The 25,882-nt window shown below is 34.4% G+C and overlaps 1 protein-coding gene across 1 annotated transcript in view; it reads left to right on the forward strand.

Annotated features, from left to right (window-relative positions):
* The window catches only part of LOC138709089 (uncharacterized), a 261,416-nt gene extending 236,307 nt beyond the window's left edge, over positions 1-25,109 (forward strand). Inside the window, exons 4-5 of the mRNA XM_069839601.1 lie at positions 1,131-1,236; positions 23,360-25,109. Coding sequence (XP_069695702.1) covers positions 1,131-1,236; positions 23,360-23,462 — 209 coding nt within the window. The 3' untranslated portion in view covers positions 23,463-25,109. The remainder of the gene's footprint in view (positions 1-1,130; positions 1,237-23,359) is intronic.
* Positions 25,110-25,882: the final 773 nt, after the last annotated feature.

The following is a 25,882-nucleotide window of genomic DNA, read 5'->3' on the forward strand; positions in this document are numbered from 1 at the left end:
TTCATTGTTTCTTTCTCTTTCACCGGCTAATATTATACTTTCTCTGTATTGAAATTTAGTTATCGTGTAATATATTCATCTCTATTCTGCGTTCTAAAGATGTACATTATCCTTTCCATCATCCGAAAATATTTTATAACAGTATAGGCTGTAAAGTAATCCTCACCACTTGTAAACTAAGAATTTCAAAAGCCCTATAATAATTTTTGTTAACCTCTCCGGTTTTCACTTATAAAAGTTATACCAGTTATCTAATATTGAGTGTCGAATATCGAAGCTCTATAACAGCTCTTGGTATCAAGTATCGAGTATTGAAAAATTGTGGTCAACGCATCCCTAAATTGTACTACTATATTGAATGCACACCGGTATATGAAATTTACATATGTTGCTTACGATTTGCTATATAATATATGATATACTCAATGTTTATTTATACGTGATTTTTTGTATGTAATGTAGTGCAATTTTATTTAGATAGGTATCCAATGTACCCCATTTGTATATCAAATGAAAAGCGGTGTGGGTATGTGTGTGTGCATGCGTGTATGTAATATTTGCAGTAAATGTTAGCGAACTGAATAATACATGTATATTAACGTTTGCTTTTGCCAATTTTGTTTTATTTTGAAATGAGTGGTTATTAGATTAACCTATTTATTTAGTTTTGTTTATTTACTTACCTATTTATTTATTTATTCATTTATTTATTTATTTATTTATTTATTCCTTGATTCACTGATTTTTACTTTTTACTTATTTATTTATAACTTGTCTATTTATTTATTCATTTATTTATTTGCTTACCTATTTATTTATTTCTTCGTTTATTTATTATTTATTTATTTGTTCCTTTATTTATTATTTATTTATCTATTTATCCGTTTATTTATTTATTTATTTATTTATGTATTTATCTACTTACTTACTTCTTTATTTATTTATTTATTCATTCGTTCATTGATGAATTTATTTGTTTATTCATTCAGTCATTTATTTATTTGTTTGTTTGTTTATTTATTTATAGTTTAACTGTAAATTGAATATTTCCAAAGAACTTCGAAATACAAATAGCATCAAAACTTAAGTTTCAACCCTGAAGCTGTATTATTATGTCTGGTTATTTCCAGGAGTGATGTTGGTCCTGTTGGCGAGCCTGTATTTGCTGCTCACGTGCAAGACACGCTTCGAGACCAAAGACACGCTCCTGCAGAACAGGGAAGACAGTTATGACAGGTGAGTGTTTTTATGAGTTAATATTTATGAGCATTTTATTGAAACTATGGACAGCACCTACATCGCTCAGCAGCTGTTTTTATAGTTTTAGGGAATTCACCTCTGTGTCAGTATGCTGTCTTCGGCCTGCCTGTATATTTCTGCCTGTAATTTTTTCTTGCAATAATAGAGCAGTTCCATTTTTCCGCTACTATACATTCTGCCCACCTGTTTTTAGAAGGCTAATTGCTTAATAGGGGAGAAATTTTGTTTACATAAATCAGGAATTAAACTAGTGCAGGCGTGGAGAACTTGGCGGCAATTGTGGCGTTGCGTCACTCATCGAATACGTCACTCACCACTTCCTTCCATCCCCGTGTCATTGACTTGGTAGGGGAGGGGATTTGTATTCACTATTCAGTGTCTGTCTTATGTAATTGCGTACGGGCCACAGATACGTCATACAACGCCGGTGGATTGTGGACGGGGAACAACGTTTTCCCCATGCTTTCCACCTCTCTCTCGCCACTTCTTTATCCCTGAACTAATGTGTAATAGTGCATTACAAAACTCACGTATATGTTCACTGCCGAGACACGCTGAAACAGTAATTTTCAAGAAGTGAAACACTAAAATCTCTAGTAATTTGATATGCAAAATTTATTTTTTTTTACAAGATCATTGGCAGGACACATTAAAATCCATGCCGGGCCAGAAGTGGCCCGCGGGACGTAGTTTCGGCGGTCCTGAACTAAGCCGTTGAGGAATGCTCGCTGTCAAATGGAATGTCCGAGATTGAAGAATTTAATTGATTTTTGTGAACGTCAATCAAAATCTTTGGTACGCTTCGTAGGCTACTGTGAAAATTTCATACGTGGGATGTTTTGTGAATTCTGTTAGCCATCAATTTCAATATTTTGAAACATTGATTTTCGCGAATTTTCAATTTCACTTGTGTCACAAGCTAATCATTGGCAACAAATATCCGACGGCTCCCTTTCGCGTTAGAAATATTCTTTCGGTTATCTGTGTACTGCTTCCAACATGCCTAATCTAGCCATCACTCATAACTAGACTTCAAAGTTCAGGTCCCGATGAGGGAGATACAGGTTAACTGATAGCAGAGGGTTGGACGGAGGTGAGGGAACAGACTAGAGTTTGTTTACTTTTTCTGGTCTGGTTAGAGGTTTCGTACGTTCTAGAACCGAAGCTGTGATGTCATTGCGATGTCGAAACCGAAATGCAATTCGAACAAATTTTTAAATATAGCCTACGTTATTAAATTCCTTCCACAAAAGAAAACCTTATGGTAGAAATATTTTGAAATGGCAAAATGCGTTACAGTATTGCTGGAAAAAATAAATGCAGCTTTAATTCATTCATTCATTCATTCATTTAGTGTTTTGCCCAAGGACAGGTCTTTCACTGCAAACCCAGCTTTCTCCAGCCTTTCCTATTTTCTGTCTTCCTCTTTGTTTTCTCATATAATCCATATATCTTAATATCGTCTGTCATCTGATACCTTCTTCTACCCCGAACTTTTTTCCCGTTTACCATTCCTTCCAGTGCATCCTTCAGTAGGCAGTTCCTTCTCAGCCAGTAACCCAGTCAATTCCCTTTCCTCTTTCTGATCAGTTTCAGCATCGTTCTTTCTTCACCCATTCTTTCCAATACAGCTTCATTTCTTATTCTGTCTGTCTACTTCACACGTTCCATTCTTCTCCATATCCACATTTCAAATGCTTCTATTCGCTTCGTCGTAATGTCCATGTTTCTGCCCCATACAATGCCACACTCCATACAAAGCACTTCACTAGTCTCTTCTTCAGTTATTTTTCCAGAGGTCCGTAGAAGATGCTCCTTTTTCTGTTAAAGCTTCCTTGACCATTGCTACCCTTTTATTTTGACTTCGTGGCAGCAGCTCATGTTACTGTTTATAGTACAGCTCAAGTATTTGAAGCTGTCCACTTGATCTACTGCCTCATTTAGAATTCGCAAGTTTATCTTCTATATTCTATATTCAGTTTTGTGTGTAAAATACAGTTTTGTGTGTAAAATTGTAGTGTACTTTGTAAATATGTAGTGTTGTTTGTAACGAAGTTTTACTCCTGGTTGAGTGTTAGAGAAGGCCGTATAGCCTTAACTCTGCCACATTAAATAAACCATTATTATTATTATTATTATTATTATTATTATTATTATTATTATTATTATTATTATTTATTATTTTCTTCCTTTGACCATGCTGTTCGTCTTATCTGAATTTATTTTCATCCCATACTGTTCACAGCTGTCATTTAGCTCCAGTATCATATCTTTTACTGTAGTATCATTTTACCCTTATGCTAACAACGCCATATCATCAGCAAATCTTATGCGCTTTATTCTTTTTACTCCTACTATCACTCCTTCCATGTTCTGGATAAAGCCTATTATACCCAAAGTAACTGACATCGTTCTTCTTAAGGAGTATTTTATCATAAACATAGAACCATATTCTGTACCATTCATGACTAAATCACATCGTGGGGTTGCGTATGACTTGTCTGTAATTTTTATTCAGCAAAGAATTTATAATTATTTATTTTATTCTTAGTTACGTTGTATATTCTTGTCCACAAAAGATGTATAGAATTTGTTATAACTTACAAGTTATAAGTTATGACTATGTACCGGTACACGGTTATTCTAAAGTTTCCAGTTTGAAATGGCTGTATCTTCTCTAACTTGTATATTAAAAGTATGGTTCCATATAGATACAATTATGCTTTTAGAGGGATTGGAGTTTTTAAAGGCCTGTGTATCGTTACAATGGTAACTGTGTTACGCTTGTATAATAGTACATTATGCAACGAGCCTATAATGGTAGTAATTAAGACGCAAGTATGATTGTTTATGAAACGAGCACAAGCGAGTTTCATAATTTTCATACGAGCGTCTTAATTACCATTATAGGCAAGTTTCATACGACTTTTTATGCTCGACCATATTTCTAACTTGAAAGTATTGAAAATTAGGTATTTTTATGGTTATGTGCGAACTGACCTGAATTGTGAGATGTGCGCAGACGCGAAACTATTGATTTTTTCCGAGGCCGAACGTCATTGACCTTGGCACAGAATAAGAATGAACATTAGTCTGATATAACCTGGAAATTGATTTAGAATTGAAAAACGAGATGACAAATTGAATTTATTTGAATATTATTTACAATTAACGCTAATTATTATAGTAACAGAACATAACCTTCTGCGACAGTATTGGATTTCCAGCCTCCGTGACTTTTCGCTAATTGTCTGTCGATTGCATATCCGAGAATAATCGATATAACGGTACAAAGCTGACTTGTGATTGGCTGAAGACCTGTACTTTAATGAGTAGGTGTACTTTAATGACATGCATTAAAGGACTGCTATCAGGTGTATAATTACTACATTTCGGCATGGTCGAGCATAAATAATTTTATAATACAGACAAATATAATTTTTGTGCAATTATAGCATTAAAAGACGCTTGCTATGACGCTGTAAATCGTGCAAAATTGGCCTAATTCTGGCACTGGTGGTGCCATAAAAGGTTACCTAGCAACTAGTATTCCATGACTTCATTACCGCCTTCACAACAATTTTATACAACGTACCTTTAAGAAAAAAGGTTCAAAACAACAAAATAACATTGTCTTAGAAACGCTTACTTATCGACCATGCAATATATTATGTCATAGCCAATAGTCCTACTCATGTCTCTACTACGTCATAACCATTGATAGGAAGTTTTTACCAAAACAGTAGATTACAGCGAGGAGTATAGATGTCACCCGCGCCTCGCTCTGCTCCCGCTCGCTGCAGACGATAAGCAATTCACATAAACAACACACAGTATGATTCTGTGGAGATGTGTACAATCGGGAATAGTTTGAAGAATATTGTTACTTTATATTAATATTTTAGGATCTGAATAAAGTGAGTTATTCTGATATTGTATTATTCACGTAATGTTAATATTATGCATGATTCAGAAAAAATAAACTCATCTGTTATTAAATATTTATGCAGACAGAAGAGTGTAACACGTTTATTTTTTCTCGGATTATTCTTCGTTAAATGTTGACGTCTCGCGCTGCTATGCATTCGGTTGCGTTACAGTCCAAGTTCAACATCGGAATTACGATAAGAACTTCCTAGCTGTCATTACAATAGAAATGAAAAATTTTCTTGGAAAATATTATGGGTTTAATATTATGTCCCACATATGAGATACACTATTACATTCACAATGTAGTTGTTCACCTGAAGATATTAATAAATACTGTATAATATTTCAGATTTGCTCCAGTAACGCCTTGTCACGTAGAACGAATATTTTCGGAGTATAAATATTGTTTTTATTTTTTTTTCTGAACATAAAAGGAGTATTTATTTTGATAAAATGAAAACAATCACTGTTATTTGTTATAATGATGCTAGAATCATAATTGTAGACTTTGTATGTTATTTTTATACATGAGTAAATTATTTTAGATTGGGAGTTACGAAGTTTATAATTACAAGTTATTGTTTTTTTTATATAATTCGCTTATTATTTTCTTTTTTCTAAGGCCGTGGACGATTGGAGCACATGTTTGGTTACCACCCGGTTGTAAGTGTTCTGGTTCACCGACGTTGAGAGTTGCGTTAATATCTTTCATGGGGTAGTGATATAGTCCAAGCTCACACAACTTAACAATTTTAGTACGAACTTCCTAGCTCTGGTCATAACACTCATAATATTACATTCTGTAAATTTATAATTGTCTTTTTTTTACATATTTTAATGCAAGAATAGGATAAAACGTTGTATGTAACATCTTCATTGTAAACACTCGTGAAAATTAGTGCGCTCGCTTACGCTCACGCGCTAAACATTCACTCGTGCCATAATTATCAAAATTATACACTAGTTTCATAAATGACTATTACAATGAATAGGAACGATTGGATGGAGTAGAACGGATGGAAGATGACCGCATTCCAAAATTAATTTTAAATTATAAACCGAAAGATGTAAGGAATGTTGGCAGGCCGAGAAGGAGATGGATACAACAGTTGAAGGGTTCAGAGCCATAGTGAGCCAAGCACCATTTATTAAAAACGGAGAAAGCAAGGTTAAAGTTAAGTGAGTACCATAGTTTAATGAAGACTGACATATCATTTAGTTTTAATGTGTATACTTTATATTAATTGCTATATATTTCCATTGAATAATGGTAATAACGTCATTTTAAACCTTGTTTTGTACGGTTTTAGTAAATGGCGCTTGGCCCACTATGGTTCTGAACCCTTCAGTTGTAATTCATGAGACCGGAACCAGCCAGTTATGGCTTAAGCCTGAAGCTGATGATGATGATAACTATTGCAATGATTTTGCCTTTAAGAGTTCATATTGGCCTCGTTCAGTGCTATTACGAATGCAGTATACAATATCACAGTGCAGTCATTGGCGTAGCTCAGGCAGTAGCGCGTTTGCCTGCTGATCCGGAGTTGCGCTCGCAGCTGGTGTGGGTTCGATTCCCGCTTGGGCAGATTATCTGCTTGGGTTTTTCAGAGGTTTTCCCCAATCGTAAGGTGAATGTTAAGTAATCTATGACTAATCCTCGGCCTCATCTCGCCAAACACCATCTCATCATCTGTAATTCCACCAATAAGCTAGTAGTTGGTACAGCGTCGTTAAATAACGAAGTAAAATATCCCTTTGCATTGAGAAGATTTTGAACGTTACATGAATTGGAAAATGGACCCCGCTCTCTAAACTCATTTCGTAAACAGGTGAAAAAATTTGAGAACACTAGTGCAGAACGATTATTTGACATTGAACAAAGCGGTGGTGATCATATTTAACTTTTTTTCTGTTCATCATATCTTCTTGTTATATTAAACACTCATTTCTTTACGAACAAATTGATGTTTTTTATTTTGCATAATCTAAAAATATTCCAAGTTTATAGCCATTTGAAACTGGGAACTTATTTTAGAATAGTACAGAGGGTACGGAGTATAAGTGCCGTTCTTTTCACAGTCGACAGGGACGTTCTGCAGGATCAAAAAATGTCCATACAACATAGGGTCAAAACTTGGTAGTTTTCCCAGAAAAAAAATTGTCTTCTCTTATTTTATTCTCGTTATACTGCTTATATCGTTAGTAAAATTAAGAAAACAATTACATCAGTAGGTATATCTAGCAAAGAGTTAATATTACTTTAAATATTTGTTTGTGTGTTCTATTACGTTTTCGTGATATTAAATAAAATTGCATGCTTAAATTTGTTAATATTCTCGCGTGAGAGACGTGGCAACGTGATCAGCAGGCAGTACTCTGCACAGACGTACGTACATGTGAGCTGAGTTCAAGCTCCCTGTCCATAGATATGCTGCCGAGCGGATGACAGTTCGGTACCAGGTATTCGATAAACAACTTACAATGTCAGTCACAGTTTAGGAATATCATTATGTTATTAATTTATGGAGAATGTCGTCATAATTCAAGTGAGGCAAGAAGATGTACCGTCAATGTTTTCCGCAATGAAGCTTACCTAATTGTTGAACTTTTGTAGCGGTTTCTCAACGATTATTAGAAACTGGGAGTCTCTTACCTCGTTTCAAAAATCACACAGACAGAAATTTGTTTAAAAATGGTACTGCTTTATGGAAGTGGGAGAAATTAAATGTTGCGTTTAAAAAAAAAAAGTTCGTGTTATTTTGTGCAGTGAACCATTATTGTTTATTGTTTAGACGTACAATAAAAAAAATGAACCAATAATGCCAATATTGTTAAATAAAATGGAAATTTATCATAAAGTTCTATTAATGAGATTGAAAGTTTGTATTTCCTGTTCGTTTTATGTAAACAACGGTCCGCCCCTGCATTAGAACAGAGCATCTGTTTTGTACCGGTATGTCTGTATCCGCTTGAGCTGTACCATGTACTTGTAAACTCCCTCCTCCCCATCGAGCAACGTTATCGAACGCCTAATATTATAAACTTTAATAACTAGTTAAATATTGCAATTATAAAAAAAATGAGAGGACATTTTTTTTCCTCCTTATGACATGAATAATCATCAGTTAAAATAATGGCACTTATACCCATTACACTCTGTATGTTTGTTAAAATTTTGTGTTAGTAACGTTCTAATTCGAAATTATGTAAGTAACTGTCTTACTTTGTATTATAACTATGAGATATATGTTCTTAAATATGTTTTTTATCATTTAAATGAATATCTTCACAAATTATTAAAATATTTCATAGATTGATCTTTATTTTTAAATAGTTTGTTTTATTATATTCGCACTCGCTGTAAATTGCTTGACGTTGCTGCCAGAATCTATACTAATAATAAATCTGTAGCCAAAATTTTTCTGGTAATTTTTGATTTTCCAAAAATAATTGGTGTTAACATGTATAATTAACCATCCTGAAACCGAAAATCGCTTTTTTGAAATTTTTGTTTGTAGGCCATGTATGTCTGTCTGGATGTTTGTTACCTTTTCACGCGATAATGGCTGAACTGATTTATATGAAAATTGGAATATAAATTAAGTTCGTTGTAACTTAGATTTTAGGCTATATGGCATTCAAAATACTTTATTTAAAAGGGGGTTATAAGAGGGCCTGAATTAAATAAATCGAAATATCTCTCTTATTATTGCTTTCATGAAAAATATTACATAACCAAAGTTTCTTTAAAATAATTTCCGATAAGTTTTATTCTATACAAAAGTTTGATAGGACTGATATTTAATGAGATAAATGAGTTTTAAAATTACAATAACAACGCCATCTAAGGCGGTGTACTGCAATAAAAACAAATGAATTCGTCTATAAGGGGCCTTGGACAACAACAATCGAAAGCTATTAAACATAGCCTAAGATAATGTTTCTATGTTTGTATGAAGTAATATTGGAAGCTAATTAATTGTTTAATTATTATTTCACAATTGGAAAGTGTAATTTCTCTAGATGGACATAATTCTACAATGTTATTACAGTAACTTCTGAAACATATAGCAAGTAATATAAAGCATACACATTAAAACTAAATGATATGTCAATCTTCATTAAACTATGGTTGGATGTAATAACAATTAAGAAACATGTTAAAGAAATTGTCATTGCACCAAATGATTGCTCTCTGGACCAAAATGACCGCATTTTAATTATTTAAATACAATTTAAATTAAGTAACATATTAAACGATTTATCCTTCTATCAAACACGAATGTTCCCTGGATCAAATGTCCTATTTTAATTATGTAATTACTTTATATTTATTTCTAACAGGTGCAGCGGAGCGCAAGGGTACGGCTAGTCTATACTAATAATAAATCTGTAGCCAAAATTTTTCTGGTAATTTTCGATTTTCCAAAAATAATTGGTCCTAACATATATAATTAATCACCCTGAAATCGAAAATCGCTTTTTTTTAATTTTTGTTTGTATGTCTGTCTGTCTGTCTGTCTGTCTGTATGTTTGTTACCTTTTCACGCGATAATGGCTGAACGGATTTCGATGAAAATTGGAATATAAATTAAGTTCGTTGTAACTTAGATTTTAGGCTATATGGCATTCAAAATACATTATTTAAAAGGGGGGTTATAAGGGGGCCTGAATTAAATAAATCGAAATATCTCGCTTATTATTGATTTTTGTGAAAAATGTTACATAACAAGAGTTTCTTTAAACATAATTTTCGATAAGTTTTATTCCTTGAAAAATTTTGATAGGACTGATATTTAATGAGATAAATGAGTTTTAAAATTAAAATAACTGCCATCTTAAGGCCGTGTAATGAGTTAAAAATCAAATGACTTCGTTTATAAGGGGCCTTGGACAGCAACAATCGAAAGCTATGAAAGATAGCCTACAGATAATGTTTCTGCGTTTCTATGAAGTAATATCGGAAGCTAAATTAACCGATTTGTATAATTAATTATTATTTCACCATTGGAAAGTGTAGTTTCTCTAGATGGACATAATGCTATAATGTTATCACAGTAACTTCTGAGAGAATCGAGGACAGGTAAGATTAAAATAGATTCTTATGCACAAAAAACTTGATAGGCTATTCTGTATATTCGTTTCCTGTATTTCCTAAACTAATTTTTATGACCAAATGAGTGGTCTCTGGATCAAAATGATCGCATTTTAATTTTTTAATTCAATTTAAATTAAGTAACATAATAAACGATTTATCCTTCTATCAAACACGAATGTTCCCTGGATCAAATGTCCTATTTTAATTATATAATTAAATAGAGACGTAGATGGGAGGATAATATTAAAATGGATTTGAGAGAGGTGGGGTATGATGATAGAGACTGGATTAATCTTGCACAGGATAGGGACCGATGGCGGGCTTATGTGAGGGCGGCAATGAACCTTCGGGTTCCTTAAAAGCCATTTGTAAGTAAGTAATTACTTTATGTTTATTTCTAACGGGTGCAGCGGAGCGCACGGGTACGGCTAGTATATTAATAAAAATGTAGGCTTAGCTATTTCCAGAACAGGAAACTCTGTAATTGCGTGTGTAACTTGTCAGGCGTCTTGTGTATGACTCTGTTACTTGTTACATACCACTTTTTACTCGGTTCTCAATTTTAAATGTCCACAGTACAGCTCCATGAAGTTTCGATAATCCTCGTCCTTTTCTCCCCTCCAATCTGTGATTTTCACTCGTCCCGCCCACAACCAACAGTTGAATAACTAACCAAGAGTTGACGGGCAAAGTTATATGGACTCTGCGGGTTTGGGGGGACTTCGAACCCTCGACAAATAAAATTCCCAAAAGAGGGGACTGTTTGAACTAGGCAGCCGCTTGACAGATGCTTCAGTTCAGTTTCATCTGTTGGGCCTTTCCCGAGCTCTGACTCTAGTGAACTGGTTTTCATCCACAATAAACACGCATACAAGCGTAGAATGGGGAAAACAAGCACTCCATATTTATACTTCCTCATTTTCGTGACAGGTATTGTGGCACTGGAGAATTATATTTCTAGTGTTTTTTTTTTTAATCCTCTTTTCAGTATCCTATCTCTTATATCAAGAGGTAATATTTCCCGAGCCTAATGGAGTCTGGTAATGCAACTAGTCAGAAAGACTAAAAAGAAAGGAATGGAATAATTACCTATTCTATAATGGAATTAGTTCATAGTTGGGATACTAGTTTAAGGGAATGAACAAGTGAAATATTCAAATTATGCATTTGTGATGCTAATGGACTGAAATTTTTACCACAGAGTGCTGATATGTATTTAAAACATCCCTATAAATTTCATCAATGTATCTTAATTAGTTTTGAAGAAATTAATTATTTACCAATTAATACTAATTAATATTTTAAAAATGCTGCATGATGAACGCTTAACATTATGAATTTAAAAAAAATATAGAACAGTTCCTCTAACAATAATAAAACATCTATCACATGATTTTTAGTTAGCACTTCTTAGTTACTGAGAAAAAAATTCAAAACTGGGTGAGTGCCAATTTAAAGAAAAAAATTAATTTCATGCATCTTAATCAATTTATATCTTGGCAAATAATAAATATTTTAAAAATCCATGTGACAGTCTTTTTCCTTTAGGTAATGTGGGCTTGTGGTAAAAATTTCATCACTATTGGTTAAGAAATGCATCATATGGAGCAATTTGAACATGTTAAAATGTAATAAAATTTAAAAGGGAGAAAATCAAGTTTTAAAGTACAACACTATGTTTGAGTACTTACACATTATGGAAATTGCTTAAAGCCCTCCTGCCTGATATGTTGACCCCTCCTGCTGCTTTTTCCTACTTTCAGTGACACTTTTTGACAAACGTAGCTTCTTCCTGCTTGTTTTGAAGTTCTCACTGGTTGAAGTAGCCGCTTGCTGCAGTCGACGCTTGTCTCTCCTATTGCCAATTTTGTATGCTGCAGGAGATAATTTCACTGTTGACACTAAATCTCTCATGAAAATGTTTGCTGTACAACCCATGTTAAATTCAGTCACAGCAGAAGTAACAGCCACTTCAAGTTTTTTTTTTTTATACAAAAATTTCTTTTGGGCACTTCCGCCATATCACACTATGAACACTTTCATTCACATTTTGAGTTTTTCCTGCAGTGCACTTGCTAAGAAGTTCATCACTAGCTAGTCTACAGTACACTGGCATGATTTTAGCCACAACATCAGGTCGCAACACTGTCTTCATGGTTTTCAAGTCATGCTTCGGAACAGCTTCTTGCTTCGCAATGGCCCGGTTGAAGAAGCACCATGACTTTTCACCACTAGGGCATCTTGAATGCAGGGGCTTGTCATCCGTGGACATTGCATGGTCAAGTGTTGCATAGATGGCTTTCTTCATCTTGTTTACATCGGGGATATTATCAATAATGGCCTTTCTGTAGTAATTTTGCAGTCGAGGTATCATTTCTGCAGTCAGACTTCCCTTTTTTTTGCCTCCGATTGAGGAATCTGTCCCTCTCCATTCCCTAACAATATTCTGTAGACCTTTACCTACTCTCTTAGCAACGTGGTTCACACATTCTTCTTTTCTAATGTCAATGCCTTCACCATAAACTTGAAGCTGCTGAAGGTGATGGTGTGTTTTTGCATCCCCGTCAGACAATAAGGTTGTGTACCTCATATTACACAACCTAATGGACCGGGTCCAGAGAATTTCTGCAGCTTTCATCTCCATGGCATTTGAAGATCCATAAAAATTTTTCTCACAAACACCAGCATCTTTGTGACTTTGATACCACTGTTTATATTCGTCACTTGCAACATCCATTTTTTTTTTCTGTCTTTTCACAAGTACTGCAATATTTTGACATTATTTCAAAATCTAACACTAGCCCTGTTAAAATATCTATGACTAAACCTAAACCATACTTTGATGTATGTCCACGCTTCATCCATGTGCCATCGTATGACACACCAATATTTATAACATCACTATCACTAATAGAACTGTCCACTTCCATGTGAGCTCGTCTAACTGCAGAGTGAGCATTTCTCAACACATGTTGTCTAACAAGTTTGTTTTCTTCCGTCAGTTTTATCAGGTGAGAGTTGAAGGATGGTGAGCTCAAACCTGCCATACCCATAGCCATACAATGTTGTTCCATAGCAGAGTGTCCTTTTCCCATGGTAACAAAGGCGTTGACCATTCTCCTATTTACATCGAAGGGAGGTCGAGTTGACTCAGTGTTACCTACCTTAGGGCTTGTATACATTTCATTCAACACTGTGTTGCAATTATAACACTTCACTATCACTTTAAATGCAAAGCCTGATGGTTCAGTAAGCTCAGCTTTTGCACTATCCATTCCACATTCACCACATTTTACTCCTTTATACAGTTCACTCCACAAACTTATATGCACTAATGTGTAGTCTTCACTACACTGGGGGGCACTTATATTTGAATTCTCCTGCAAGTTGCCATATTTTATCAACTTTATCTCACTAGCACTTTGTTTATTATTTGTTTCTTTTGACACTTGATCTTCATTATCACCAACTAGGCCTAACACATTTTCTTGTTGCACACATTCCACAATAGTTTTGGCATTCTTCCACCTTATATTTGCTAAATTTTTAGCCCTATTAGCATATTTTGATCGTTTCTTGCCCTTATTATGAATGTCACTTAGTCTATTCATGTTTAGAAAACTAAAACTATGCCTAAAATGCTAAATGTTGAGTTATACACGTGGTCTTGAATGTTATTGTGACGATTCCTAACCTAATGCACTTATACTAACTTATTCACACTAATATATACAACTAATTGAATACAAAATTAGTGTAAAACTTTAATAACATCCTAAATAACACGAAATCAGCAAAACAAGTATGAATATTCACGTACAAACGCACAAACTCGAGAAGAAACGGTCCACAAACAATATTTTGCCGTTCAGTTTCAAAACGAAGTATTTGCAGGGCTGACAGGCAAGCTGATAGTATATTCAGGAGTGACAACAAACTTAATTTCACTAGATACACACCAGAAAAAAAACTAGCCCGCTTTATTCAAATTACAAAGCTCAACATAAACTTTAGAGCTGACAGCTCGTTTAAAGGGCAACGAAGCACGTGCAAGCAGACATTTAAACGTCATGTGACACGGTTTAAAGGGCTCCCAAATAAAAAATGAGGCCATATTATGAAAGTAGAAGGTTTAAATAAAATTATGAACATAAAAACAAAAATTTGTATTTTTTTCCATTTTTCCACATTTTTCACTTGTTCGTTCCCTTAAACCAGTAAAATCTATTCCATTAATGCCATTAATTGAAGTTATGTTTACATTCAGTACTTCATCCCCCTCTATACTGAGGATCACGTAAGAGTAATTCCTAAAAGACTAATTTGGCCTTCTCTTCAGTCTTGCCAACTAATACTAGATATCATCAAAAGGGGTTAAAATCACAATGCCATGTACTATAATAATAATAATAATAATAATAATAATAATAATAATAATAATATAGTATTAGAAATAACGATGTCTTGCTTATTTACCACATCTCATCTTTATGTTGGGGAGGTGTTTTCTAAAAGGTACAATAATTTGTGAAAGAGTATATTTTTCTTCTGACCTCTTGCACATTATGTTAGTAGTTAGTAGATTAGTGTATGATGTAGTATTAAAATGTATTTTGTCTGACAACATAAAATTTATTGCTTTGATTAAACAGTTTACGATTCACGAGACCTAATGTAAAAATACATTTTGTTTGATCACGTGAAATGATTAGTATGAAGTCCGAAAACGAATGCCACTTTGAAATGTATGCTTTAGAATATTTACTCCATTATTGTAATAAAAGTCTAAACAAGAAAGAAATTAATTAAAATGTGAAATGGTATATCTAACGATTACTCAAGGACATGTATCATATGAAATATGTTGTATTTATTTACACTTGAAATTGTAACTGCAACACAAAGCAACACATACAATAACTATTATGTATTAATATTAATAGTGATATTAATTACTTATTAGTATGTTCAAATTTCACTAGCTTCTAGTAATGGGCTCAGAAATGTAGAACAATTTGAATTTTCAGAATTTAAACTACCAATAACTTATGTCATTGCTACCAACATAAAAGTCACTACCAGTTGTATTTCTCAGTACGGAAATTCGAAACGAAGTTGGCAAAAGAATATTCAACCTGCAAACTAGAAAATCACCATAATCCACTAGCGTATGTAGTCATGGGGGAAAAATGGTTAGGTTTCACCCTTACGGTATGAAGTAAGCTGACCCGGACTGTACCTGCTATGCTAGTATTACTCGACCAAGGCCAGTGGATTCCTGCAGCCCGGAGCGCCACTTGTACTTCTCCTGCATTCGTACAGCGTCACCGCGATAGTTCACATAACGCCCGCGTCTCCACTCGCCTCGGTCGAGTTATAAGTATGTATACAAGACAGAGGTCACCATTCTTATGAGCAGTGACATGTCGCTGCATTTCTGAAATGTTGGCATACATCGCATACTAGTTCAAATTTGTAATGACGCCGCTGCTGCTATTCTACCATGAACACCACTGAATATCGGCATGCACAATACAGACGAGTTAAGCCCTACGTCATGATAGGGATGAGGGTAGGAAACACAATTTCGTTGTGAATACGACTAAAGAACGAGACGGTATTAATGGAATCCACTATATGTAAAGTTAGAAAAAGAGTATTTGGAGAATATAAACATTCACGCAAGGATACATGCTCTTTAACTCATCTTGTGGTTGTCTGTAGGGCAGTCTTGCGATGGTGACTAATATTTGCGGGCGAGAGCTATTTTCTGCCCGCAGCGCGCGCGCGGAGCTCTTTTACCTGTAAAGTTTGCTAAAGGATCTTAGAACACAGAGCATTATGACGGAACAAAAGCGCTCATACAATAAAGTTTCAAGGAAGAGTGGAAGATACAATATCTGTGCTTCGAACATGGTGATGAAGTCCAGTGTTTGTGTAAAAAAAAATATAATTTGCAAAAAAAAGCAACATAAAAACGGCATTATGAGACGCAACATTAAAAAAAATAGGCATTATTCAGGAGAAGAGAAATAAATTGATTTCGGAATTGACATCGAAGATAAATTAATTTACATTTGGGTCAGTAGATTGTATCTAGATTCCTTTTATTTCTTTATTTTAAATGTATTGTTGATGTTTTATTTGTTGCTTGTTTCTCGATATTTACTTTTATTAGACTACGTGTTTCTTTAATTTAGAAATAATATTTTATCTTTGATTGCACTTTAATTTATACTATTGCTAAGCTCAAAAAGCCAATTCACTTTTATTCCAATAACTATTTTCAAGATTTTGAGCAAATATGAAATAAACATTTTGAAAACTTTGATGCAAGGAGCTTTTTTTAGTAACGTCAATAAATATATACTTAAAAATATAATTTCAAAACTATTAGACCTAATTGCACCAAATTTTGTACAGATATTATTATAGATCTGTTTATATAGTTTAAATTTCACAAATTTTTGGCTGAAAAGTGTGGAAGTTTTAAAAGTCATACATATCCCCTTAAATGATTGACCCCAAAAATTACGATGGCCCTCAATATCTTAATTTAATCAATTTGTTTTTTGTGTTACGTGCATCTCACAAATCACTCTAAGAAAACTCATTAGTCATTACATAATCACGATTGGAGAGTGAGGACTACATTTTCACAATCATACAATCAAAAAAAAAAAAGTTATGTTTTATTTAACGACGCTCGCAACTGCAGAGGTTATATCAGCGTCGCCGGATGTGCCGGAATTTTGTCCCGCAGGAGTTCTTTTACATGCCAGTAAATCTACTAACATGAGCCTGTCGCATTTAAGCACACTTAAATGCCATCGACCTAGCCCGGGATCGAACCCGAAACCTTGGGCATAGAAGGCCAGCGCTATACCAACTTGCCAACCAGGTCGACTCATACAATCAATATACTCTATTTCAATCAATATTGTCGTTATTATTTTTTCAACAGATACTCAAAAGTACTTAGAGATCACACACGTCGAGCAGGTAGACCCTATTAGTTTCTCCTAACCAATGAAGTGAAGTATTTACATGATAAATAATTGCTTTTAACAAGAAAATGGTTTACATACAATTAACTTTTCCTATTTCTCTTTTTGTTCCTAAAACACCCTTAACATTGCTATTTGTTTATATATGTACATGTATATTAAATAACTGCATAATTAGCCCTATTACATAGCCAGAAATTTAGTAACGCAAGTTATTGTAATAATTGCTGCCTTTATTCGCTGCATGTGCACGTACATCCCTGTTGTCTACGTTACAGTGGATGCGCTATGCGCCCGTGATCAAGGTCGAGCTCTTCTACCGTGATTGGGAGCTAATATCGTCTCATACCTGCTGTAGGGAGAGGGAACAGATTACAATATGTTTACATTCTCCAACTATCCATTGCTCTATCAGCACGCCTCTGAAATTGGTTATGGCGGTTTCTTATAAGTGTGTTAGTGAATGAGATTTTAACTTAATAGATCGAAGTGGAAGTGCATTATATAGCGAAATTTATAAACTTGTACTTGCTATTTGGGAAAAGGAAATTGTACCAGAACAATGGAAGGAGTCCATAATTGTACCTATTTTTAAAAAGGGGGACAAAACCAACTGTGGTAACTTTCGAGGAATATCACTTTTGTTGACGTCGTACAAAATTTTGTCCAATATTCTTTTGAGGAGATTAACTCCGTACGTAGATGAAATTATTGGGGATCATCAGTGCGGTTTTCGGCGTAATAGATCGACTATTGATCAGATTTTTTGTATTCGGCAGATAATGGAGAAAAAATGGGAGTATAAGGGTACAGTACATCAGTTATTCATAGATTTCAAAAAGGCTTATGACTCGGTTAAGAGGGAAGTATTATATGATATTCTTATTGAATTTGGTATTCCCAAGAAACTAGTTCGATTAATTAAAATGTGTCTCAGTGAAACATACAGCAGAGTCCGTATAGGTCAGTTTCTATCTGATCCTTTTCCAATTCACTGCGGGCTAAAGCAGGGAGATGCACTATCACCTTTACTTTTTAACTTCGCTTTAGAATATGCCATTAGGAAAGTTCAGGATAACAGGCAGGGTTTGGAATTGAACGGGCTACATCAGCTTCTTGTCTATGCAGATGACGTGAATATGTTAGGAGAAAATACACAAACGGTTAGGGAAAACACGGAAATTTTACTTGAAGCAAGTAAAGCGATCGGTTTGGAAGTAAATCCCGAAAAGACAAAGTATATGATTATGTCTCGTGACGGGAATATTGTACGAAATGGAAATATAAATATTGGAGATTTATCCTTGGAAGAGGTGGAAAAATTCAAATATCTTGGAGCAACAGTAACAAATATAAATGACACTCGGGAGGAAATTAAACGCAGAATAAATATGGGAAATGCGTGTTATTATTCGGTTGAGAAGCTCTTATCATCCAGTCTGCTGTCCAAAAATCTGACAGTTAGAATTTATAAAACAGTTATATTACCGGTTCTTCTGTATGGCTGTGAAACTTGGACTCTCACTCTGAGAGAGGAACATAGGTTAAGGGTGTTTGAGAATAAGGTGCTTAGGAAAATATTTGGGGCTAAGCGGGATGAAGTTACAGGAGAATGGAGAAAGTTACACAACACAGAACTGCACGCATTGTATTCTTCACCTGACATAATTAGGAACTTGAAATCCAGACGTTTGAGATGGGCAGGGCATGTAGCACGTATGGGCGAATCCAGAAATGCATATAGAGTGTTAGTTGGGAGACCGGAGGGAAAAAGACCTTTAGGGAGGCCGAGACGTAGATGGGAGGATAATATTAAAATAGATTTGAGGGAGGTGGGGTATGATGATAGAGACTGGCTTAATCTTGCACAGGATAGGGACCGATGGCGGGCTTATGTGAGGGCGGCAATGAACCTTCGGGTTCCTTAAAAGCCATTTGTAAGTAAGTATTTGTAAGATCGAAATAATGTTTATTAGATCATCCTCATCATGTCATCCGTACCTGCATTATATTATGCAATATAAAGTGTGTGTATATATATATATATATATATATATATATATATATATATATATATATATATATATATATGCAGGGAAGGAGGCAGGCAGACAGACAGACAGACAGATAGGCAGACAGATAGATGAATTTATTGACTAATATTATACATACAAATTTTATATTATTATAATTTTGTCTAAAATCCAATTCACGGGTCTTCTGACCGTACGTGTTTTGTACCCGAAACAAGTTCTCCTTTGTAGGTCCCCCCCCCACCTATGATTATATCCAACTACTCTCTAAAATAACACACAATGGAAATGACACAATAAAACACTATATAATGTGTGTGTTTCTTCACTTATTTACATTTATTTTGTAAGTTATTAATTTATTATTTATTTAGTTATTTATTTACTTGCTTGTTTCTCTAATTGCTTATTTTGTTTACCTCTTTATTTTGTTATTTATGTATTTATTTGGTGTTTATTTATTTATATAATTATTTATTTGTGTCACTATATAGGTGTTTATTCAATTATGTAATACATGCATTATGAATACGCTGTAGTCTTTCTGTCAGACTAACGTTAAGCTCAGTAATAAATGTAAGTGAAATCGAAAATAAACAAGATAAATAAAGACATTCTGGCTAAAGAAGAATCATATTTAAAATTATACTTCGGTGAAGGATTTTTAAATGTAGTTGGTATTACAAAAAAAATGTAAAAAATATACATATAACATTAATTCTAATTTTACTTAAACCAGGATCATTATATTTTCCTCTCTCTTCATTAGTCGTGATTCATGTGCATGTAATCAAAAGAGCACAAACATTAAAGCAAATTAAATCGGAATGCAAACTCAGAGGAAGAATAATAAAATGCGCCCTAACTGTGATGAAATAAAATAACGTACTAATACATTTAAATTCGTACCATTTCGAGTTCATTTCTTTCTCCCAATTAGAGCATTGCTGGTGAATTACTGCATTTGGTATTCAGAGATGTAATCCATAAATAAATAAATCGATGTCCTAAAGAGAACGCATATAATTTTTTCTATTGTACATCTTACGTGTTTCATAATAATTCACTTTTTTTACACGTTAGCAATTCATTCATTCATTCATTCATTCATTCATTCATTCATTCATTCATTCATACATTTATTTATTCATTCATTCATTCATTCATTCATTCATTCATTCATTCATTCATTCATTCATTCATTCATTCATTCAGTGTTCTGCCCAAGGGCACTGCACTGCAAACTGCAAACCCAGCTTTCTCCAATCTTTCTTATTTTCTGCCTTCCTCTTTTTCTCTTAATATGATCCATATATCTTAATGTCGTCTATCATCTTCTGCTCCCGACCTCTTCTCCCGTTCACCATTCCTTCCAGTACATCTTTCATTAGGCAGTTTCTTCTCAGCCAGTGACCCAACCAATTCTGTTTCCTCTTCCTGATCAGTTTCAGTATCTTTCTTTCTTCACCCACTCTTTCCAATACGGTATAGTAGTATATTATCTTAAATAATCGTCATAAGTAACACCACGAGTGAAATTTGTTAAGAGTATTTCGTGAATAGAATATTCAATAAACAGTATTAATAAAATTAAAAATAACACCATTTTTTTTATCCGCTTACATTTACTTGCATATCGAACTTCGTACGTTGGAACAACCTTCTATTGCTTTAGGACCGGTACTACGTGTCATCTAGTATAGATAACTCACGCTAGGAAGCTGCCTAGAGATGGGAGGTAGTACAGCTAAAGAAGAGGGCCCACCTAAGCTATGATACCCATCTATAGTCATATTATCTGAAAAGTTGACTTCCTGGCAATATACAGTATTCAATATGCATCCTCTCAATAATAAATTCAGATGTGTTGTAATACATAATAATTAGTTTAACGTTATTGATGTTTATGATTTATTTTCTAATCTTCCATCATTATTCTAGTTATATGTGCCCAAATTATAGATTATAGCGTTTGACTATGGAGAACTTTGTCCGATAATGTGCTACTCATCATACTAGAAGAAATACTTCTATCATAAACGACAGCCACACATAGAAGCGTTCTTATACACAATGCAGCCTTCTCAACTGTTATTAGAACTGGACTGTACGGTTCTAGCCTACAGTAGTAGACGCACAGTGGAAAGGGCGATGTGCTGTATGCGCCTGCGCGAGCGAGACAGCTTGCTAGTTTGTGGCATCTGTACGCTATTAAGAATTTGAATTAATAATATAATATCTAATCTTCCTCAATTTGGTGAGGTTACCAGAGACAAAGAATGTTAAACAGTAACATTTATGGTCTGAGATTAGAAATGCCTTAGTAGAAATTTGTTTACAATAAACTGAAATTTAGAGTAGATAATGTTTTACAATAATAAAAATTTGCAGTAAAATAAAAAATAAGGATTAAAAATAGAATAGAATGAGAAAATTCAACTCTAATTTGAATTGAAGTACAAGTGTCGCCGTAAAATCTGCAGAGAACCCTGGATTGATTTGATTTTATTCAAAATACAGTAGGCCTACTATATTTTGCCAACAAGTATTAAGAATCTGTACCACAGGTGAATAAGTTAACAGCATAATGATGAGAAGTATTGGATTTTATTAAAGTGAAAATGATCTATATATGAGGCGTTCAGACCTAAAGTGGATCAAGTCACAAATTTTAATACATTGGGTTTAATTCATTTTCTGATTATCTGAAGTTCGATCTGTTCCGAGCACTAATAGATCATGTCTTAATTCCAAGCATTGGCCGGTAGGTGACACTAATAATTTTTGTCTAAGATTATTAAACTTGTTCACGATGTTCTAAGCCATAATAGGTCAAGTCACCAAAGCGTTGCATCAACTAACATCACAATTGTTAACTCTAGAATTTGAGAATGGAGCAATAAAATTATTGCTAGTGAAATTAGATAATCCACTAGAGCAAGTTAACTTTAAGTCCTTTTATCTCAAAGCTACGTCTCATGGACTTGATCCGCTTTAACTCTGAACGCCTCATATGTACACAATGAAAGTTGTCATTTAATCTATGTTAATTCTAAATAAATGTTTAAAACTTTATAATATGAATCTTAATATTACACTTATGTCTTCCTATTTAAAAGTAAAATTATGGAATTAACATCCTTTAAAAATAAAAGTATATAATTACGAGTATGTTGTTTGGTTGTTTCGTAGTTTGTTTATAATGAGGTTATGATGTTCCACGTTAATTTGTACAGAGGGTTTTAGTGGGAATGAGTGTCAGTGACTTCTAAGTATTTCTTGTACTAACCAGAGACAATTGCGTATCAGATGTGACAAGATTATTTCGACAATTTTAGAGTGATTGATACCAGTGGTTTGTTGAAACTGAACGAATTCTTATACGGGATTAGTCACTGATTGCATAATAGTCACTTAAAAGACACGCAGAAATAAATCATAATGCTATTCCCAAGACAAGACGATAACCTTTCGTTCTTTTTCTTTCATTGGAAGTAAATTTCCAGTTTGTGCATTTTCTTTAAATGGAGATTGATTAATTTTCTTGTAAAATTTACTGTTATTTGATGTGCATCACTCACCTTGAATTGACTCGTAGGTAGATACTGAATTTTAAGACAGTTCATACACCAGTTTGAGGTAAATATCTATGCTCAGACGACTGGCATACCAGAACCATACTCTTGGTACAGTGTTACTGAAGAATTACATTTCTTGAAAATCATTACAACTTACTTTTGTAGTTCATTTAACAAGAAGATAAAACATGAAGGCCGAGACGAGTCGAGCTGAATTTCTTTAACGTTTAAATAGTGTCAATAAAGTGATTTAAGAAATTGTTTTGATAAAATTCCTGTGAAGTTGCAGATGGTTATTTTTGTTTCAAGCAGTATAGAATAACATCATTACAAGTATTTTTTTCCTGGAAATGGGGTGTTTCATTACCAAATCTGTGTAAAATAGGGAATATAATTTTATATATGACAACGCACAGTCTCTTAAATTATTGATAATCATTACTTCTTCTCCAGGTTTGAAGATATCCCAGAAGTGATCGACGACTCCTTGCCTGGTCCCGTGCACGAAAGTCTGTCGGACAGCTTGGTCGACCAGGACGTCATTCTGGAGATGTGACAACCTCCATCGCGAGCTCTCGACTCGGGCAACTGGAGCGAAGGAGTCGATACTATTGACTTCAGTATCGATAGTGACAACAATCATAACAACTCCACTTCCTCAGTCAGTAGCAGTTAGTTGGACGTCTCTAGTATTAACGAGAGATCGATTTCAAAAGAGACACTAACTTCAGGTTCAGTACTTTCCTTCAGGATGCATCATGATTACTGACATCGAATATCCCTCAAGAGAAGGAATAAAATTTACTAAAAAGCAATGTTAAATGCGATTTGTAATACTGACATCCATTATGAGATGCCAATAACATCTACGGGTGCCAAACTTCCACAAGTGTTATTGGACTTGAAACCCATACATTATGATATCGGTATTTTAATACCACTTATCAACTGTCAAATATTGAAATATTTCCCATTGGCCATATTTAGAAGAGTCGTGTTTTTTATGTGCTTTAACCTGCTGATAAAAATAATAAAAAAGTCAAGATGGAAGACAAATGGCATTATTGGCAAACGCATTACACTGAATTTGAAAGTGTGTTGGAATGCAGTAGAAAGTGATGTCACGATATTGGAATTCTATAAAAATGAAGAGAAACGGAATCCGGCTTGATGGACAGAAACGCAGCTAGAAAAAGTTGTAAGTAAAAAGCATCCTTAGGAAAAGGAGGGACTAAGCCACAAAATGAAGAGGAAATCATGCAGAAATTTAAATAAAAGGTAGGCTAGGAAAACAAAACTTATTATAAACATTTGCAGGCCTTTCATTCTAATTATGAGTTTGTGTGTTTTAATACGCTGTCCGTTTTGCTACTGTTTTACTCATGTGATAACGAATAGAATGTTGTTGTGGTCTATTTTAAGAAGGTGTAAGAGCTAGTTGAAGAATGCGGTCTCTATATTGCTGTGCGTGGTGTTTAGAATTGAATTTCCTGACCATTGTATTCAAAGACAGCTAACAGTCTGTTTTGTATAGTACCCAGTTTTATTGAAACACATTTTGGAATCGGGGCTTGCAAAAGGGGGGTTACCGAGTTTGAACACCCCTTGAACTTTAAAAAAAAATACGTATTTAGATTTCAGTATTCTTTTTTATCCATAATCGTTTCCCCTTCTCAAATTTTTCACTGTCAGAGTAACAAATTCTACATTGATATACTCTCCTACCCCACCTTGAATATAACCCCTGTGCTTGGTGCTGCGACACGTTCCAATTATAACAAAGTTGTTTTCATTATAGAGTGACCTACCGCCTAGTACCGACCTCGTAATAAAATGAAGCTGACACAATTTAACTTGTAAAACTTATTCAGAAGATTGTTTTGACAGTTCTGCAATGTAGATGTTAAATATTGTGCATTGTCGATTTTAAACTCATTTTAAGAGCGGTATTCACCCGTTAGTTAATTTGAGTTCTGACTTTATTGTGAAACGTTCGTTTAACGTTTTGTGCATTTGAGCGCTCATATTTCTAATACAAACTTCACATCGTTCCGGGTTCTTTGATATGTCTAAGCGAACGCAAAGCTCAAACTTTAACACAAGGATTCAACACTCTAAATTATGCTATATTAAATGGTAGAAGATTATTGTTGTAACCGATGTGACCGAGTATACTAAAACTCGCATTACATTTGGAAAACTTTATATATATATTTTCAACAGTAATATTTAACCATATTGTAAGAAGCAAAATACTTTGCAAAATTGAAATTGAAGTTACATTAGTAAGAACGTAGCTATCTGAACAGACTACATGTCTCACAACACCAGGGGCGGCTTTAGAGGTAGTGCCGTTGTGCCATGGCACTACCAGAATACAGAAGGAAAAGGAGAATTCATATTTTCCGCTCAAAACCTGAGAGAAACAAGTTACGCTTACACAAACTCTACCGTCAATATGATCTTTGCAGCGAAACACGTTGTAACCAGTGTTTGGAGGATGGATCTGTGCCAGGCACTACATCCCATAAGAAATATAATGGAATGCGCGCGCAATCTTCATGCTCGCTCGTCCTTTTCAGCATCTAAAAGCATGATCTGAAATGTGCCAGGCACAAATTGCCGCTGGCTTTTGCAATGCTTGTAAAACTGTATACATCCCCATTTACTACGCCGATCCCTTACTACTTCGCGCTCTGTCTGTCCTTCCGCTTTGTCGGAACAAGTTTCTTAAGAGCGAAGGTTTCTTGAAAACTTGGCTTGAGAAAGTTTTCATTTTATTATTTCTACCAACAGTACCAAGTGTAGTGTGAACGTGTTAAGTCGTGAGGTTGTCATCGTAATAGTGCTCGTGTTATCGTGTTGTGTACTGTTAAAAGTGAATTCGGTTGGCGCTTTATTGAAATCTCCGCTTTCAACATTAACATATGAAAACAAACTTCGTGTTAAAGAATTAGGCAGACCAATACCGCACTT

Source organism: Periplaneta americana, chromosome 11 (genome assembly GCF_040183065.1).
Source record: "Periplaneta americana isolate PAMFEO1 chromosome 11, P.americana_PAMFEO1_priV1, whole genome shotgun sequence".
NCBI lineage: Eukaryota > Metazoa > Arthropoda > Insecta > Blattodea > Blattidae > Periplaneta > Periplaneta americana.